This window comes from Pelmatolapia mariae, linkage group LG2, assembly GCF_036321145.2.
Source record: "Pelmatolapia mariae isolate MD_Pm_ZW linkage group LG2, Pm_UMD_F_2, whole genome shotgun sequence".
NCBI lineage: Eukaryota > Metazoa > Chordata > Actinopteri > Cichliformes > Cichlidae > Pelmatolapia > Pelmatolapia mariae.
Genome location: NC_086228.1, coordinates 3,778,142 through 3,797,500, shown reverse-complemented (window position 1 = coordinate 3,797,500; position 19,359 = coordinate 3,778,142). Strand labels below are relative to the sequence as shown.

At 40.2% G+C, this 19,359-nt stretch overlaps 1 protein-coding gene across 2 annotated transcripts; it reads right to left on the bottom strand.

Moving 5' to 3' along the window:
- Window positions 1-1,391: 1,391 nt before the first annotated feature.
- Window positions 1,392-13,868, bottom strand: clint1a (clathrin interactor 1a). 2 transcript variants are annotated; one of them, XM_063490540.1, is made up of 12 exons: window positions 13,711-13,868; window positions 9,672-9,776; window positions 8,837-8,933; window positions 8,285-8,393; window positions 7,749-7,913; window positions 7,419-7,593; window positions 7,020-7,239; window positions 6,799-6,889; window positions 6,182-6,241; window positions 5,315-5,622; window positions 4,090-4,309; window positions 1,392-3,983 (listed from the first exon to the last, which is right to left on the bottom strand). In XM_063490540.1, the coding sequence occupies exons 1-12, from the start codon at window positions 13,749-13,751 to the stop codon at window positions 3,661-3,663; spliced, it is 1,914 nt and encodes a 637-aa protein (XP_063346610.1). In that variant the 5' UTR covers window positions 13,752-13,868; the 3' UTR covers window positions 1,392-3,660. The 2 variants fall into 2 exon arrangements, with proteins under 2 accessions (XP_063346610.1, XP_063346618.1); XM_063490548.1 differs by having other exon boundaries at window positions 5,315-5,619.
- Between the last annotated feature and the right edge of the window lie 5,491 nt (window positions 13,869-19,359).

The window sequence follows — 19,359 nt, the reverse complement described above, 5'->3', positions numbered from 1 at the left end:
GTTCTATGAGTAAGATGAGCTTTTATTCATTTACTGTATATAACGTTACTTTTCATATAATGTATCAGAATATTATTAGTGTAGCCCATTTAAAAGGCCTCTCCAGAGAGGGAAAAAATGGGGTCAATTGTTTAATGCAAGCTGTGTTTGTCACAAAAGTGTGTTCCAACAATCCCTGATGCAGTGAGAGCAGGGCACGGTACTGATTGTGTGGTCTAATTGTGGCAACAACTGCAACATCTGTCTCTTGCGTGTGTTATACCAGAGTAATGAGGCCATCACTTGCACTGGGAGAGACTAAATTTGACAAACGAATCCAGCGCTTCCCTAACTGTAATACCAAAAGGATTTTGTAGCATTCCTTAAGTCCCGATAGTCTCAAAGTGCAAAAGGTTCAAAGCATGTGTTGAGCTCAGGAGCTGCAGCTGGCTCGTTGCTTTCTTGATTTAGTCTCTTGTGTTTTATAATCAGCGTTTTTTCAGCCTGGGCTACCTTTGCAGGACCCGGCGGGTAAATTGGAATTAGCTCAACTTATCAGAAAATACAGAAGTACAGTTAATTAAAGACCTACGTGGACCGCAACTGGTTTCACAAGAAAAGTTACTTAATCAGCAATAATGGACAGGCTGAATGATCAAAAAGTAATAAACTCACTGGCTAAAATTAGAGCTAGAGTTATAACTGTTAAGTTTGGATTAACAATTGAAATACAGTCCTGTGCAAAAGTCTCGAGTCACCTCATTTCTTTATATATTGCTAAGAAACCTGGAACTAGGTTTATTCAAACGTGCAAACATACAGGGTTACAATATGCAAGGCAAATCAGAGTTTGCACAATTATAACAAGGGTTAAGGTAAATATTTGGTATGACCACTTTTACGCTTCAGAGGACTGCTTGCATAAGAGTTCAGACTTTAGTTTTTAAGGACATGACTTTCAGATACTGTTAATCTATAGTTTTGTTCCACTTCTCCTTTTGTCCTCCACTTGGCCAGTTTTCTCATTTTAAAGTTTTTAAGGACACACTATGCTGCGATATGTCAGGCTTTCACCTATAGATATGTGAAAATCACCTTGTTGGTGCAAAAATAAAAAAATTCTCAAACTGTGTTTAAAAATTTAATTTTAAACTGATTTTATTTCTGAAGTTGCTTGTTGACCACAGGAGGCAAAAATAACATTCCTCTGAAAATGGTCGGGTACTGGACTGAAAATGAGTGGAAAAGCAGACAAGTGTCCAGAGAAAAACTTTGAAAGACCTTTTTAACATTATATCAGTGTTACAAGAGATCCATAATAAAGATTTGAACTGGTACAAGAGTCCTTGTGACTGGCTGGCAGTAGGACATCAGGCAAAAAAGATAAAATGTTGGGGGATCTACCTGAGCTATAATGCATCTGGCAGCGTGTAACTTTTCTCTTTGATTTACAGACGGCCTTTTGAACACCGTCTCGTTACTGACACAAATTAAACTCCCATCAAGTAAATGTAATTTCCAAGCCAAGTGCGGATGCTTCACTTTTGCTGCTTGAAGCAGTTTTGAATGAGGCTAATGACACAACACACCAAATAACACACACCATTAGCAAATTTCAATCAACTGTTTAATGTTGTAGATAAAGAATCTTGATGTGTAAATCAAATCAAAATGGGAATAATGCAAAATTTCATTTTCTAGAAGGATTTCCATGATCTTACATTTGCATATACTAGTGTTTCAACAATCCCATTTTTGAGAGGACCAAGAGGATTTAAAGTAGAAAAGAAAATGCGTAAAACAAACCTCTACGGATATATATTTGTATATAATAGGAAAAAAAACAAAACAAAAACAGCAAACAGATTTTGGTCATTTTAATGCTTCAGACACCGATGCAAGGCTACTATGTGTTAGTGTGCTCAGCCTTATGAGCCCTTGAGAGGAGGGTTGAGAGTAGAAAAACACAACTTAAATCCTCCTGAGGCTGCAGAATCCACTGCCTTCTCCTCTGGTCAGTAAATTATTCATCTCAGCGTCGACACACCAAAAATGTCAGGCAGTCAAGATTCAATTTTGATTATCTATCACTCATCACAAGGATCAGGAGGCAACCACCGGCAGGCACTTGAACCCCTGAAGTGCAATGTTGTGTACATCTATAGCATAACGAAGCTGGCATACAGCTGGATGGGACTGTTCATGATGTGCTACCCGATGACACAAATGCAATCCAACCAACACGCTGATCTGAAACATGGCAGGTTAAAGTGCTTCCTCTCACACAATCGTCTGTACCTGATAAGTCACTAAACACACAGACTCGGACTGATGGTGGCTATGACAGAAAATCTTTTCAGGACTCCTGCTCCTGCTTTAATGTGCAACATTAATCAACATGGAAGGTGTCGTGTACCAAAATGCACTGATGAACATCTAACAGACAGCTGCATTTTACAATCTTAACAGTCTGAATCAACACTTGAGGTTTGAATGAATTTATCTTGGTGTTTTGTAGCTCTGAAGTTCTCACTGGCCTTAATAGATTGAAAACAAAACAAACAAACAAGAAAAAAAAAGTTGAATCAGATGAACAAACAGAACTAGTGAAACAACTGCATCCGCCATCTGTACAGACAGTACACTTGGCTTGAGGCACAGGCATATTTGTACAAAGTACAAAAACCCCATCCTCGCAGCTATTTTCAACACTGCACAGTCACACTGTCGCCTTCAAAGAGGTTGACTGAAGAGAAAAGGCAAAGGTCTTTCAGGCACTCTGTACCCCTGTATAAGGCTTTTCTACCTACTGATTATCTCATTTGGATGTTAACTGATTATAATTATCAGAAGAAAAATATATAGCTATATACCAATAAGAAAGGCAACTTCATGGTTTTGCAGGAGCAACTCCTCAAATTCAATTGATAGCGTTCACTGCAAATAATTAATTACTCCAGCTGCAGGCACATTTGAAGTCTGGATACTTATGTACAAAGAGAAGGTGTCAATGTGCTTTGTTATAGTTCTTATGATTAGATTTGGTCTGCATGATGCAATTCTTCACATTGTCACTGCCTCTCATATATGAGCTTCATAACTTATTGTTAGGGCTTCAGATTTCTATTTACACGTTGGAGGAAGAACGATGACAAAAAAAAGAAAAAAAGAAAGAGGTAACCTGACATTCTTCAATGTTTGTTAGGAAGTTAAAATGGCAGATGAAGCTATCGAAATTCATGATTCATCAAGTTATCGACATTATATTGCAAAGAGAAAAAAGGAAAACAAATGCAGCTAGTCATATTTTTTGCAATTCTGGTGATTTCATTTGATTGAGGTTATAAAGCAAATCCCCCTGACATTCTCTCAGTGGCACTTTCTTCTTTCTGCTCACTGATATACAACTAACCTACAAGGCACACCATCATCAGAGTGCCTGACCATGAACCCAGACCTGACAGATCATTGGTTCAAACACACGCACGTGCACGCACACACTCATTCACTTAGATCCAAATCATATTACTATAAAAAAGAGATTGCAGGGTGTTGGTATTATGATAGTTGACATTATTGACATTCAAGTACTCTTTGTTTGCAGCTCTTAACAATCCTTCACCAGTGGACGGAGAGGGAGACTGCCACTGCTCCTCTTATAATCTTTGCTCTCCAGTTCCATCACTTTCCAAAATTTCCAAAGTCAGCAAAGGCATCTTGTTTGGGCTGCTGGGCCATCGCAGGGTTCATCCCCATCCCCATCCCACCAGGCATCCCCATGGTCATACCTCCCTGTGGCATCCCCATGTTCATCCCACCTTGATGCATCCCCATGTTCATCCCCATTCCCATCATGCCCTGATTGGGGGCCATGCCCATTCCCATACCCATCCCCATACCAGCACCAGGGTGCATCATGGGATTAACAGGAGGTCGGACAACTGTAGGTCCCAGACTCATATTGGAAAATCCCTGGGAGAGCATGTTGCCGGGTGCCTGGTTGCCTGGAAATAACAAAAGACAAATTCAAATTTTAAAAAGACTTAAGCCAGAACCTGGACTGTGAGGTTGTTGCCATTCATGTCAGACCTGAAGTACTAATCCTCTCACCTTGTTGGAGAGTGTTGAGACTGGGCTGGGCTGGTTTTGGGGCCTGCATTCCAGGGCCTAGGAAGTCCAGGCTGATGTTAACAGAGTGATCTGACCAAGTTGATGGAAGGGATGCTTTGGCTCCTGCACCTTGAGATGACACTCCCTGCTGAACAGGCTGGAGAGACTGCATAGATTGCATGGGCTGTGGTTGAAGAGGACCCCCCATTGTCTGGAGGGGCTGGCACAGATAAAGAGGCAGGCAAAATGTTAGAAAAGGAGCTCATTTGTGCCAAATTCATAAAAAAATTAAGAGATGCAGTTTTTACTCCATTATTCAAGCCTCTAAACCTTTAGCATGACCCACTTAACCTCGACAGAGGGAAATCTACCCGAGTCTCTTTCTTAACTCAATAAAAACATATCATTTAAAATAAATAGAGGAAATGGAAGAGGTGAATGTCTTCTCACTGAACACCCCCCCCCCCCTTTAAAGTAGGTCAACACCCTTTTTACATGAAGATACAGTCAACATATGTGAGCTTTTCTTGGACTTTTTAATGTTTTTGTGACTCAAATCTCATTTTTCTCATTCTGTGTCAGTAAAATGAGGAGTGGGTGGTTATGGAAAGGTCTCAGGGGAAGATGAGCATCTGGAGTGGCTGCACATTAACTCTCCACCATCCCGCTTGTCCTTTGTCTTTCAATCACATGAAGTATGTCTCCATCACACAAGGAGGTCAAGGTGCAATGTTAAAAGTGGGAGTAAGAGGATAAATGGAAGTATTTGAACCTTAGTGATAATAGTTATCTAGCTTGTCACATCTGGCATTAATCTATTATAAACAGCATGTGAAAGAAATTTTGCACAGCATTTGAATTTGAAGGCCAAGAGCAAACAAGCATGTGGTATGATAAAAGGTAAACATTTTGAATTCACAAAAACATGCTTAATTCAGCTTCGGCATTGACAAGATCTAAAAATATTGCTGAGGAAAATCCAGATCTAATCACTCGAACTTACTATTGGAGCTAGCAATGTCTCATATCTCATGCTATGCTTTATATACCACACACACTAATCCATATCTCTAGCTCTGTATCCATGAAGCCTGAAAGTCTGTGACCCAAGAGATTTTGATTCCACCTGTATTCTATTTACACCCGATAGGAGTCTTGTAATGATATGTAGAACAATCAATAATTTAACAAGGATGTGTGTATGAATGAGTGCAATCATGCATACCTGTGACTTGGACTGGGGTAGGACCGTGGTGCTCACACTCTGTGTGTTGCTCATGCTAAAGCTGAGGCTCTGAGAGGAGGTGAGAGACTGTGTTGGCCCCATCAAGTCAAACAGGTTTGCTGAGGCAAGACCAGAGCCTGAAGCTGGGGCCGGGGCAGCAGTTGGGGTGGCAACAGAAGGACCTGCATTCATGGGTGCAAAAAGGTCATTTCCACTCATGTTGCCAGTCTGAGCAGATGCTGGCATCTGACCTCCAGGAAAAGCATTCCAGTCTCCAAAGTCTCCATTGGGGTTAGAGGGTTGTGCTGCTGCAACAAGAAAGGCAGAAAAACAACAAAAACCAAAAACAGACAGCTGCATGAGTGTCTTTATTTTCCATCGAAACAGTGATATTTGTACTGTGAGCCGTGCAAATATATGATTCAGCAAAATCACAAATCTGAGCCTGACAGTAAACAATAGAAAACTAAATCTTAACTAAGAGGTTACATATTTTTGAGGACATTCTCAGTGACCACTGATGGCTCTTTTTAAATTTTTATTGAACTGGCCTGGCCTGATGTCTCTCTCCCTCTCTCAGTCTCTCTCATCTTTCTCCACCCCCACCAACTTCTTCCTCTGTCCCCATCTCCTTGTCATCCATAACAGGAGTTGATTTGTGTCTGTTCTTATTATGCAGAGCAGGTAGCAGGCTCCATATGGCCAGGGCTCCCTCCCAGAATCCCTCTGAATATTCTAGTGGTACGGTTGCAACAGGACAGCATAGACACACACACACACACCAACAACACACACACACACACACACACACACACACACACACACACACACACACACACACACACTCCAAAAACTTTTAAAACCAACCCGAGGACAGTCCAGCAGAGGCAGCAGGTGAGGAGAAGTCAGCAAATCCACCGATCAGGTCTGCATTGAGAAACAGAAATAAATTTAAAACAAGTGAGCTCCAGGTGTCATTCCACCATAGTTAGCATTCCCTTAGTGTCAGAAGTGTAGGAGGGAGGGGAGGGGGAAGCAGTGAATAGGTGGAGGGGACCAAACATCTGTTCAGTGCTTCTGCCCTCTCCATTCACTAGGGACTCCTCCAAAAACATCTGGTGCACTTAGTTCCTATACATCAACTCCCTCCTCCTGCTGTCCCCAAAAAACGGGAAGCTGCTATCAGCAGCTGGGCACCACACTTTCAGTAGAGTCTAGTGTGTTCGTGCAGCTACCCTGGAGTTTCTTCTTTGTGGTACTGTAACGCTGAACTAAAAAGGTTAGTCCTGGATTTACTGGTATGTCACAACTGCAGCGACTGGAAGGGATTTTTCATTTTGGGCAGAGACCAGCAGTTTCTTTAAGGATCCTGTCCAATTTGTCTACTGGAAGAAATTTTACTGATAATAGTCTCATCAATCTTCTCATAAGACGACTTATAAGTATGCTTCACAAAAGGTTTCTCAAACTTAGTGACACTATACCTGTGGCAGCAGGCTGACTAGGTGTTGTGTCCACCATCAGTAGATCAGCAAGGGCAGCATTGGTTGGCTGAGGGGCTGCGGCTGGCTGCGGCTGGAATTAAAACAAACAACCAAAAAATGAAATAAGAAAGCTAAAAACTCAAGACTCCAGAGTAAACATAACCAGCCTCATATCAATAAAATCTTCTCTCATTTCATTTGTTGAAGAGCGCTATTGCTACCTGTTTGGCGGTGGTATCTGGGCTCTTGTCTCCTGTGTAATGGGCTGCGGCCCCAAGGTCTACTTTCTTGGATGGCATCCCTCCTCTCTTCCGTGTTGCTGTCGTCTCTGTTGCTTGGACAATCTGTAGACTTTTTGTGGTAACAGTCTCCTCTTCATCTTTGAACTCTTTTCTTTGCTGGCCGTTGTGAGACGATCGACCCCTGTCCTCCTCGTTGTCACTAGGGACAAAAACAACATGAAAGGTAAGGTGACCAGACACAATCACTGTACACATTCTACCTATCAAGAAACACAAAGCTCTGCGATCACATCTTCAAATGTCTTTGTCCTAAATAGCAACAAGAAACTTTCCTTTTGTGTTTAGTTTCCTTGCATCAGATCGGAGGCTGTATCCTACCTGAATCGATCTGGTGAGTCGTCTCTGTCCTTCTTTCTAAACTTGTTTATGGTGTCATCAATGGTGGTGCCAATTTTGTCACTGATTTCCCCCAACTTATCACTGAAGGGGAATGGCCCTTTTTTCTCCCAGTCATCATCCCACTTTCTATCACCAGAGTCATACCTGTCCCCCGCTATTAGTGGAAAAAAAATGAAGCAAGCGTGAGTTGGACATCGTAGGATATCAGGTTATACTTCCGCACCAAAAAGTAATCACATCAGTTCCAGCTGCTCTTTTTCGCAACACCTCTATTTTCACACTACAATACGTGCACATCTGTGGACTTACAGTAGCTTCTGTATCCCATGCTGTCAGAGGATACACCAATGTATTTGTCTTTATTCTTCTTTGCCTTTTTCCGTTCTTCTCTAAGCCTGTCATCATCCTGAACAAACTCCACCATCTCCTTCACCTTCTGACGTACATTCACACCTTGGTCCTTCCCATTCTCATCTAAGGGTAGCAATTTAAGGAGAAAGAATAACAAAACTGATTAACTTAAAAACAGTAATACACAAATTCCAGACACAGACAAAGAATAATAATTATTGTGTCCTTCCTTGTAAACAAAGCCTAAAATACACACACGGTTTGGGACACTGAAAGCAGCTTTACAGTAGTATGCTAAGAGTTTGTGGACTAAGCACTGCTTAGGGCCTCCTTCCATTCATTGCAGCTCACATTAAAGCTGTTGTTGATACAGAACTTTTCACCCGATTACAACAACATTCAGCAAACAAAATGGCTAGCCATTCTGACATAAGATCTAAATTAAAAAAAAACAAAAACAAACAAACAAAAAAAAAAAACGAATGATACCTTACCTACAAAATGGTAGCTTTCTAGTGATCTCAAGTCATACAGATGTTCTCTGGCACTAGTCACAACCCTTTCAGACCCGTTCCTGATGAGATGGGCTAGCAGTAATAGAGACTGAAGGGAGGGGGGAAGAAAAAAAGAAATGGGGAATTAAAAAAAAAATAAAAAATTCTTAAGATTAAATTTTTAACTTCAAGTTTGGAGTTAATCCAGTTTGTTCAAGTTGTGATTACTGTGTCAGACTTTAGTTTACTCTCAATCACAGTGTTTCAAACAATGTGGTTTATCTTCACATCTCTTGCTGAGTGAAATCCATCAGTAGGTTATTTGTAAAAAAGCTTAACCCAATCTTGAAATGTTCTTGCTGATACCCGATTATTGCTAAAAGTAAGGAGAAAGGACTTAAAAGTTAAATCAAATCTATTAATTTTAGTTTAGCAGGTCCAAAGTGTTCCACATAATGAAAAATGTTCTCAGCACTTAGGTCTTCAAGCCTTGTTTCACAATTAATGCAAGAACATGCTTTTGTGTCATGTTGCAAAAGCACTGAGGCAGACCTTGTAGACTCTCCTCCAGTTCTTTTTGTTGTCCCGGAGCATGCGGGCCCACAGCATGTTCATCACCTCTGGGAACTGTTCATACATGAAGGTGGCTCTGTTTATAAAAACATTCAAAGGGGGGAGTTTAGAGTTTTTACTTTCATGTAAAAAAAAAAAAGAAAAAAGAAAAGAAAAGAAGAAGCATACCTGCATTTAAGCATATCTGTGTATGCATAGTTGCATAACAAGAAAGCATGAACAGTAAAAGCCAGATGAACTCAAACACTGATGTCCACTTTGAATATGATAAATAATCAACAATGTATACTTGGGGGTTTAATATTCTCATTGTTTGCAGTTCTGTGCAGGAAAAGACTTGGAGAGGTCAAACGGGACGCTTGAACATCAAAAACCATTTTTTGTAAAAACTTAGCTTAGGCTAAAAATAGCTCCTAAATGAGTCATTAGAAACTTCTGTGTCACTCATAACTTCGGGCCTCTTAAGTTTTTGACAAAGCTTTCTGCACTTAAAGAAAGTCACGTAAGACACATCAGAGGTAGTTCACGGGAGTTCTTAGACATTCAGATGCAGGTAATTTACAGCTTAACTTTTAAACTATAATTGTTTAAGGTCGTTTGTTCAGAAACGTTCTGCTGACTTTCCAAGAAGCCCTGTCTCCTGTTTTGATGAGCGAGGAGGCTTAAAATCCAGTAAGAGCTGGACTTGTCATAGAAGCCTGATCTTTAAAAATAATGTTCATGGACATGCAGATAAAAGGGATGTAAGGTTTTCTTTTTATTTACAGTGGGTACTTTTCAGTAAAACATAAATGAAATAAACAATAAACCGTACCTAGAAATTTCACTCATCAGCTGTCCTGATGGTCCCCAAGGGTCATCATTGGTGGCTTCTCTCACCTTAGACTCCACCTCGGAGTAGTTCATCACCACATTGGTTCTATAATAACAAACAAAAACAAACTTCAATTATAATACATTGTATTTGGCATTTCTGCTCAAAGTATGCACCTGCACCTCAGCCCAGCAAGACCAACAACATGAATGACAGTACAAAAATCATATAAAATCAGAGACTTAAAGGTGCTTAAGCCAACCACAAGTGCCCTTTTAAAGGCTAAAAGAACAAAAGGATCACGTGTTTTCTATAACTGCTTGTCAAAACCTAAAACAGCTGACCACACAGGCAAATGCACAATGCGTTCAGTGTAAACACATACATGCAGGCTAAAATGGCGACAAAACAAGTTTGCTGACTGATTTTGAGCTCTAGTTAGAAACTAGTACAACAGGAATCAGATACTCAAATGGGAAGAAATCAAAAAAAATTAATCTCTCTAAGCATTTCAGGCTAAAATCTGTGTTCCAAATATATAGGACTTCATATATTATAAAAGACTAAAGAAATAAAAAACGCAATCACAATCAGTACAGAACTAACAAAGGCTAATCAAACTCTGCCTTATATTTATCCAGGATCTACAAATCTTGTTTCTATTTAAAAATATAGCCAGCATTCTGTAAGGGAAAGAAAAAAATATCACGTCTTATCTTCAGTGTGTATAAGGGTTGCACCAAGATCTTGAAAAAAAGCAAAGGACAATATAAGTTCTTCTTTACCTTTCTTTATAAAGTTCATTTCTGCTTCAGTAATTTCTATTTACATCACCTGCTGTGCATTGCTTGACAATGGTGTCCTTGTGTTTTTTAATTGAGATTTTGCATCTTTATTTGACTAATCGCCGTTTGTGTAAGGGGATTTAATTCAACATGTCATTTGGCATCTATTCAGTCATAACTAGATAAACTGGTTATCTAGACAATTCCTGCAGTGTTTGCATTAAGGGAAGCAGTATAGCCACTATCCCAAATTGTATATGCAATGTAAAACTGAGCCACAACCTGAGACCTTATTCACATTTAGTGTATTAACTTACATAAACTTGTTTGTTGCAGAACCGCAGAACTATGATCAATGATCATACAGGCATTGTCTTTAAAATAAGTAAGCATGCCCTGCTGCAGCTTTAGCAATAAAATGTGGCAAGGCAAATAAGCAATTTGAAATTTCTACAACCTCCTCCTTCACTACTGCCACATCAGCAATAAACAGCAGAGCGCCTGAAAGAGCAACACTGATTTGATGCCATATTGTTAACAAGGATACACCCTCTCTGTGGTTTTCAGGCAGACTGCATTGCTAAAAGTTGCAGGGTATGGTTACAACTCTGACAACATACTCTCTTTTGTAAAATGTGGCTTAAGCCATGAAAAGTATTTGAAAATTACCACGCCAGAATCCTTTCACAGCTAATTAAAATCAGCCTCTGGGCCCAACCATGGATCACAGTCAACATTTGCTGAGAAGTCCCAGACAGACATTCAAACATTCTATATCCAAGAGGATTCTGGTTACTCCATGTGCAGTTATAACTTTATATATATCCAGAATTTCTCTAGCTAGTTAGGGAAAAATGCTAACCTGCCATGCATGAATGACAGACAAAAAATAAAAGGCATTGATGCAACTGCTTATCTTCACACAGAGGTTGCTGCTGTTCTAGATATCAGCTAGATAAAACGGAAGCTGTGATACTCTCAGTGACACACAATCACACATATTTCCGCTGCTATACTGCTGAAACATTTCCCTTGCTCTTCAGTGCAACTGCACTTTAGCTCTCATATTAGTGTTAATTTTACTCATAACAAAAGTTAAAAAATAACAAAAACTAATCAGCATTTTACTCATTATATTTAAAAAAAATGCACATACAACCCTCTGATTAATCAGAGGAAGAATGTAACAATCAGTCTTAATGACTCAGCATTTATTGACACTTTAAGAAAACAAGTCAACAAGTTCCCAATTTCAAAGGTCTCAAGACACGAGCTCTTACACCACCCAGTAGTTCAAATAAAGCCAGATTAGAATGAAGGCACACTCATTCAGGCATAAAAATAATCTCTCTTTTAGTCTGTCAATTCAAATTGCTTTAAATTAAAAGTTAAAATAAAAATGGTGCAGATACATCAGAAAATAAATATATGCAACAATATACAGTATTAACACAATACTGCAGGATAGTGTGATCTATATAACATTAAGTTTAGTAAATAATTTACATGCTTCTGGGTGTGTGTAGATGAATGAATGTTTCTGGCACGTCATGACCACTGTTTTTACAAGTTGCGGCATCTTTATACATCTATGCCTCGTCTCCTTTATCTCAATTGAGACATAAGTTCTTTCAAATGCGGAATTACTGAGTTAAATTTTGTAAAGTAAATGCTGCCTTCTTTGTCTGACTCGCTCCAACAAAAGTAAAACATGCTGCAAGAGGTCACACACAGAGGGGAGTCAAGTGCATCCACAGGATTGCATTCTTGGATAGACTTAACACACTATTGTCTGACTGTGCACAATAAGCCACTAAGCCCTTGAAAGAACAAAAAATAAAAAATAAATTTTTAAGAAAATCGTGCAATAGCCTACAAAAGCTTCAGAGTACAGTCATCAGCTGAAAATAAACCAGCAGCCAAAGGAGAACAAATGTGCTGAACAAAGGTGTTGGCTTGCTCTTTGATAAAGTTAGGTAATAAATTACTGCCATGAAAGCTTTTACCAACACTCCCATCAAACTATGCAAAAATGCACCGGAAGCAAACAAAAGAGAGAGAGGGAGAGGGAGGGAGGGAGAGAGAGAGAGAGAGAAAGCTTGACATCCACCAACAAGTTACAAAACCCAGCAGATGACTGGTCACTCATTAATAAATACTCTGTAGTGGCTCTTTTAAGTAGAAAAATAAATAAAAACATAAAGCACCCTCAATAACAGTAAAGCCAACTCAAATAACAACTGTCGTAAGTTGTGGTCAAACTTCTAACACACGTTTACTGGTAACTAGTTGCCACCAACATGATTGTAAGCCAAAAGTGTAAAGTTAGTTGGGGGTTTTTAAGGGTGTGTTTTTATTTTAATACACATTCTGCTCTTCCTGACCCCGAAAAACAACCCTCATTTTTTATTGACTTTATCACCATCATTACTATTAATATACAACAACTTAACTAATAACTTAAAACTAAACATTTTCAATACATGTTGAAATAAAGGCACACACGAAGATAACGGAATCTAAACTAAAGATAAAGGCGGAAAAACTAACACGATGTGTTAATTTATGTATTTATGTGTATGCTAGCGTGACGCTGGTGGAAAATCACAAACAATCTAGACAATTTTTGTATTGTAACTTAACGACGGACAAGTTAACTTATAGTACAACTCAAGGGCTCTGGTTCAACTACCACAACGTTGTGTGTAACTTAGCTACAAGTGTCAAGGCGATCGTAAAGCACTTCTACCTTAAATTAATTAATTAAAATGTATTTCCAGGCAGTAGCAGCTAAACAGGGGTTGGACGACAAGTCTGTTTCACATAACTCCAAAAACACCCATTGTTTAATTATTCAGCCTGGGAGCTGTCAAACTAGCTTAGCTGGCTAGCCTAGTCAGCTAGCTACCCACCCAGTCAACAGGCTACATAATTAGCTTGTTAGCCAAGCAGGTTAGCATGCGCTTTCGGAGAAAACGAACAAATGACACGCGCAGTCACACAATATCATCTTAGCTACAGTTTAGCTGAACGACAAGGCAAGAGGAACTGTAAGAAAAACAAGACACCCACACTTAAAACAATAAGTATGGTGTTTGTAAAAGTCAGTTAACTAATTCGCTAGTAGCATACAGGCTAGCTAACTTGTAAAGAATGACGTGACGTCAAAGTTTTGGGTACGTGTCTCTTTCAAACAGGTAAACTACAAGCACAAATAACTCGTTATAGCCGTACTGTGATTAGAAGATACTCACGCTTTGTCAACCAGCTCCCTAACTTTCCACATGTTCAGCATGTTGGCTCTGAGAAAGAGGGCTTAACGCCTTTACTCCAAGCGAACACCGACACCAAACCTTGAACTCTGGAAAGTAAACTATTCTTCACCTCGCTTTCAAGACAGGAGGCGCAAACGCACCAGCAAGCAGACAGGAAAGGTTACTACGGGAAATGCCCGTGCAACGTCATCAAAACTGCGTAAAGCAGGATTGGAGTTGTAGTTTATAGCGTGTGTATTCGGACACCACCTTGATACATAATTACATTAACCTTTATATAAAGTTAGAGAAAGAGCTTTCGCAAATTAGTCACATCTATTAATGACTATGGGGATATTTAAATAATGGGAAAACGTTCTAGGACGTAGACATATTTTTAGAATAAGGACCTCTGACTGAATTTGAGAAATTGTTAAATTAAACAGTAAAGTTAAAAAACAAAACATAACAAGTAAAACATACTAAGACCCCATATAGACCCCCCCCCCAGATTTACGCAATAGATTAGTGACGTCAAACATAAGGTCCAGGGGCCAGAATTGGGCCAACAAATCAGCCGGAATTCTGCTGATATTCTCTTTGAAAAAAGAGAATATATATAGATATACATTTTAGACTTTTAACTGTATTTTCACAACTTTTACAGCTTTTTCTACTAATAAAGACCTTCCTCATAATCACCATTCATACTACACCAAAGTAATTAAGTAACAGAAAAACAATTAAATAACAATTCTTACCTATCAGCTGTAACAAGCCTGACAGGGTATTGTTGTCAGCCAGGTGGGTGGAGTGGACGCCAAAATTTGTGAATGCGATAACTTGAGAACAAGGTGATGTAGAAATTCATACCATAGGCGCATCTAATAAAGCTTGGGGACAAGTTTGACTCCCAGTGAAGGTCAGAGGTCAGGTTTTCTGAAAACTTTCTGAATGCCATAACTCAAGAAGGAAGTCACCTAGGATTTTCACATTCATACCATAGGTGCATCTACTAAAAATCTTCTGCAAATTTGAATCCGGGTGATTTTGAGCTCAAGGTCAAGGCCACTGGTAAAGATTTCTGAAAATCTTGTGAATATGATAACTCAGTAAAAAAGTCACCTTTGATTTTCAAATTGATAACATGTCTGCATCTACTAGGAGCCTGAGGGGTCGCACTGGAAGCCAGCAGTATTTTTCCATCTACTATAGAAATGTTTATTGGGGGGGGGGGGGGGGGGTTGTTCTGAATCACACACATTTTTTTGTGAATTAACAAAAACTTTAATAATTACAGGGAAGTCTGAGCAATGAGCTACCAGAACTTCTTTTTAAAAACACATTTATTTTTTACAGTTTAAGCCCAAAGAATCATGCTAACAGATTTCCTTGTTGCTACAGCAGCATTTCTTTATCATGTATAAGAACTGACAAGACTGTATAGGTATACTTCTTTACATTGACTGAAAGTGGGCTGTATATGGCCCACAATTTAAAATTAGTTTGACATTCCTGCTATAAAGATGTGTTCTTCTATATCACTTGTGCTTTCAGCTTATAGTCATTAAGGTTCACAGGAAGTTGAGACAAGATGCATTATGCTGCATTAGGCCAGTGTTGCCATACTAGTGACAAAAGGGTTTTTTTTCCTATTAGAGAGCACTGAGAACTAAACAATTTCAGTTCCTTAAAAAAACAAACTCAAAAACAAACATGAAGATGAAACTGGATGTAAGAGATCTTTGAATATATTGTCCAGTATTAGATATTTTATGTTATCACACATCTCCAAAATACAATGTTATACTGTCTAGAGTTGCCATTTCTATAACACGTTTTCCTCAGTTTGTTATTTCATAGCAAAATTCTTTGGCTTTGACTTCACACAGCTTCCTGCACTATTGGAATGGGTGTTCTTCTTTGTCCAGATGAACTCCAGCTTCCCCCAAACTATGGGCTGCATCACAGACAGCGGGTCACCACCCCATGTGTTCACCATCCCTCCTCATCTGGCATTCAGGCATGCTACAGTGACCCAGTGATGCTGTGTGACAGGCCAGCCAGGGCACTGGCTGTTTGTGTCAATCCAGATCAATCACTCCCTCTTCTGGACAGACAACGTCATCAACGTGCAGAAAGGTCACGGAGTGTACTCAAGCCAGGCCTTATGTGGCGTGCAGGGAGGTCAGCATAGCAAGTGAACACTCTTGAAAGACTGTGTATTATATTTAATAGACACGGTTGGCTCATGAGTTACCTGTATATGTATTCCAGAGGGTAGTTTTTATTTGGGATGAATTAAATGATTGGCAGTAGTCATTTTATCTGAAACATCTTTTTTTTTCTTGATTCTCCAGTGACTGGGCGTGTGCAAAAAGTGTAAAGGCTCTTTGTCGTATTGATTGATATTCCACAGGGCAAAATAAACCCACGCATGTCCCGCATTCGACAGGGCTTCTATTCTCTAATGATACATGTAAATATGGCCCACTGCTTACACTTCTATAGGAAAGCAGAAAGAAACAACACAATAGCCAAAATACAACCCATTTGAGAAAAAAAAAACAAGAAACAGCACTTAACGGCCCAGAATGCACTGCACCCAAGGGAAAAACCTCAATTACTGTTACACGTCCGAAAAAGGAGAACTCTAGGAGAAGTGATTGCTGAGATGGAAATGGCTGTGTGTATGTTTGTGCATGTGTTGAGTGTGTTTTTGTTTGTGTGTGTGACTGCGTGTAGGGTGGGGTGTGGTGGGAAAGGGATGGCTAGAAAGGCACTCAGTAAAAAGATCTTTCAGAAACACTTTGCCTTGGTGACGTTGACACGAGCTGTTGATTGACGTGCACTTCTCGACAGAAACCAGGGCTATCAAACTATCTGGTTCGCATTAGGAATGGCACGGTCCTCGGGGAGGGGCCTAAGTGGTAAATGATGTTGCTCGAGACACTCTCTGTCAACAACCGGCGTGTATTTGCGGGTGTGCGAGTGCTGAGGATGGCAAAGTATTCAATCAAAGCTTTGATTGAAAAAGCCCCGTGTCCTTAAAGATCAGAATCCCATATGAAGGGGTGAATGTGAGTGTTTGAGAATTTTGTTGTGAAAACAGTGCAATGCTGTGCGGCACAGGGAGGGAAAAAGGTACTGGCAGAAGACTTAATTGTAAAAGTATAATCTTGAGCATTATTCATGGCTGAGAGGTGATGCCAAAGAAAGCTTTGCACAGACTCAAAGTTCAAAAAAGAAAGGAAAAAAAAACATATTTTGCAAGAATCTGTGTAGACATTCTTTCTTTGGATATGTTAAAAAAAAGAAAGAAAGAAAAAAGAAAGGAAACCCTTTCTTGATATTTCATATTTTATAACCATGTCTTCTATTCATCATCTTGCTCCTCAGCTGATCATCAATTTGGTCTACTGAGACCAAGTTGTCACTAACAACTTGTGAGTTTTAGGAGATGAAATACCGGGGAAGACAAACACATGGTAATGGTAAAGCAAGCAGCACTAGGGGGCACTCTGACTTTTCTGGTACTGGAGAATGCTTGTGTGTTGCACATGGGTGAGTGTGCTCAGCGCTGTTCAAGTGTGTGTGTGTGCATGTGTGTGTGTCAGTCGGTGCAACCACTGGGAGTCAAGGCTGTGTGTTTACATGGCTGAAGTTCCCATGACAAATGTGGTCAGAGCATCATCTTGAACTGGGAATGCGCGCAGAAAAACTCGCACAGCTCTGCCATTATTCTTCCTTCTCAAACATGTGCTTCCAATCTGCCGAAACACTTGGCGCTCTTTTTCTTTTGCTGTTTTACAGTGCCATTACAAAACAATGTTCTTTGTTTTGCACATTAGCTATGAATTAGTGATCCTGCCCATCTCTGTGCCCCGTGGAAGAGTTTCTGATCTGTGGAGTCGCTTGGCTTGGGGCCTGGCTTTCCTCCTGTCACTGCGAGGGTTCTTTTGCTGCTGTTATATTTCAGGCTGTTATTGTTGGCCCTCTTGCAGCCCCGGTAAGATCTTTAGTCCTTTTTCCCAAGCGATATAACCCCCACACACATCACACAGTATCTGACCCCTGTCTGCATGACACATGACAGGTCCACAGTGGTGTTCATGTGTGTGTGTGTGTGTGTGTGTGTGTATGTGTGGGTATGTGAGCAAGGAATGATGGGTGTGCGCTTTTATGTGGGTGTTTGCTTTCATGTAAATGTGTTGTAAATATGTGTGCCCTGCATAGATATGTTATGCAAGTGCACAGAGCGTATCTGGCACAGTGTGTAGGTATTGAATATGCTTAAACAATGAGGCCGCTTGTCACATGTTCAAAGTCGTACAGACAACCCGCTGTGATCTCAAGCCACACTCGCAGATGTTCCTAATGGGACGAGAGTAGCATTCGCATTCCTGCGGATAACCAGTCTGTTTATTTTTCTCTCTAAACCGGAGTGGATTGCCACTTTCTCTGGTGAGAAAAAGGATGGAAGATGATAAAAAAAAAAATACAAGGAGGCTGATGAGAAGGCTCCCACCGCAGTTTAGACCTCCAAAGCCAACTTGTCAGTCCTGCTAAACCAGCATAACCTCAGCAGTGGTGATTTAAGGGTGACAGTAATGCAGGGTGTAATGGAAGTTGATGCCAGTGTGCAATTGTGTGCAAGTTAAAACCGCTGTTGTCTTATTCTCCCTGCAAGAATAAGTGAGCTAGGCGTAATTGTGAGGGGGTTATGTTTATGAGTCAGGGGTGTTAGAGTCGATCGTGTTGCTTTAAACACGGGCAGGAAAGCATTCGCGCACACATACGCACGCAGACACACACAGAGTGAAACCCACACAGGTATGCTCGAGTCCTGAGAGCATCTGCTCCTTTACAGCCAGATTGAATTAGCAATTACAGAGAGTAAAAAACAGAACAAAACATCTGGAGCAGTAAGCAGCAGAGGTTATAAATCTGAGAGGGGAGGTGGGGTGGTGAGGTGTATGAAAATGAGCCAAAGTGAGACTCTCAAGGACAGTGGCTCTGATTGGCCCATTAACATGCCAGGGGTGTCAAAAAGGACCCGAGGCAATGGGAGAAATGGGACAGAGCAGAGGGCTTTAGAGGGCATAAAGAACACCAGTGAAAGGAGAGGTAGAGCGTGCAGAGGAGAGCAAGATTCAAGGCCTACTGTAGAGGATTGAGATACAGTAAAGACAGCATATCTGAGATTGTTTTGCCTCTTGAACCTTTAACCAGGAATCGACTCGGACAAGGAGAGAGGAATCCGTGGAACTGATGGGGGAAGTTGTGGAAAAAAAAGACCTAGGGGGAGTTTGGAAAGCTGTGTAAGAGTATAAAAGAATTAAGAAACGGGGGCTGGAGATCACCCCCTTTTTTGCCAAACCATAATTAGACATGTTTGGACAATGAAAATGTTGGGTGGGTGTTCATAAATGTATTTTAACAATTATATGCAGTTTGGTTTAAGTCCATATAAATGTGGGGTTGGAAAACTGCAGTGCCATTACCACATCTGTTTTTGCTATTATTGGCACAATAAATTACGTAGGCAATTTGTTTGCGCTGTTGTTAGAGTAATAGAATCAAATTATCCCATGTTAGGGAAATGATTATGTACGAAGCGGAACCCATCAGGGATTCACAAGGCAATCA

Coding starts and splice junctions, on each gene's coding strand:
- clint1a (XM_063490540.1), bottom strand. CDS start 13,751: ATGCTGAACATGTGGAAAGTTAGGGAGCTGGTTGACAAAGC. Junction 7,240..7,418: donor GACTCACCAGATCGATTCAG/GTAGGATACAGC, acceptor TTTTGTCCCTAG/TGACAACGAGGAGGACAGGG. Junction 4,310..5,314: donor TACCCCAGTCCAAGTCACAG/GTATGCATGATT, acceptor TATCTGTGCCAG/CCCCTCCAGACAATGGGGGG.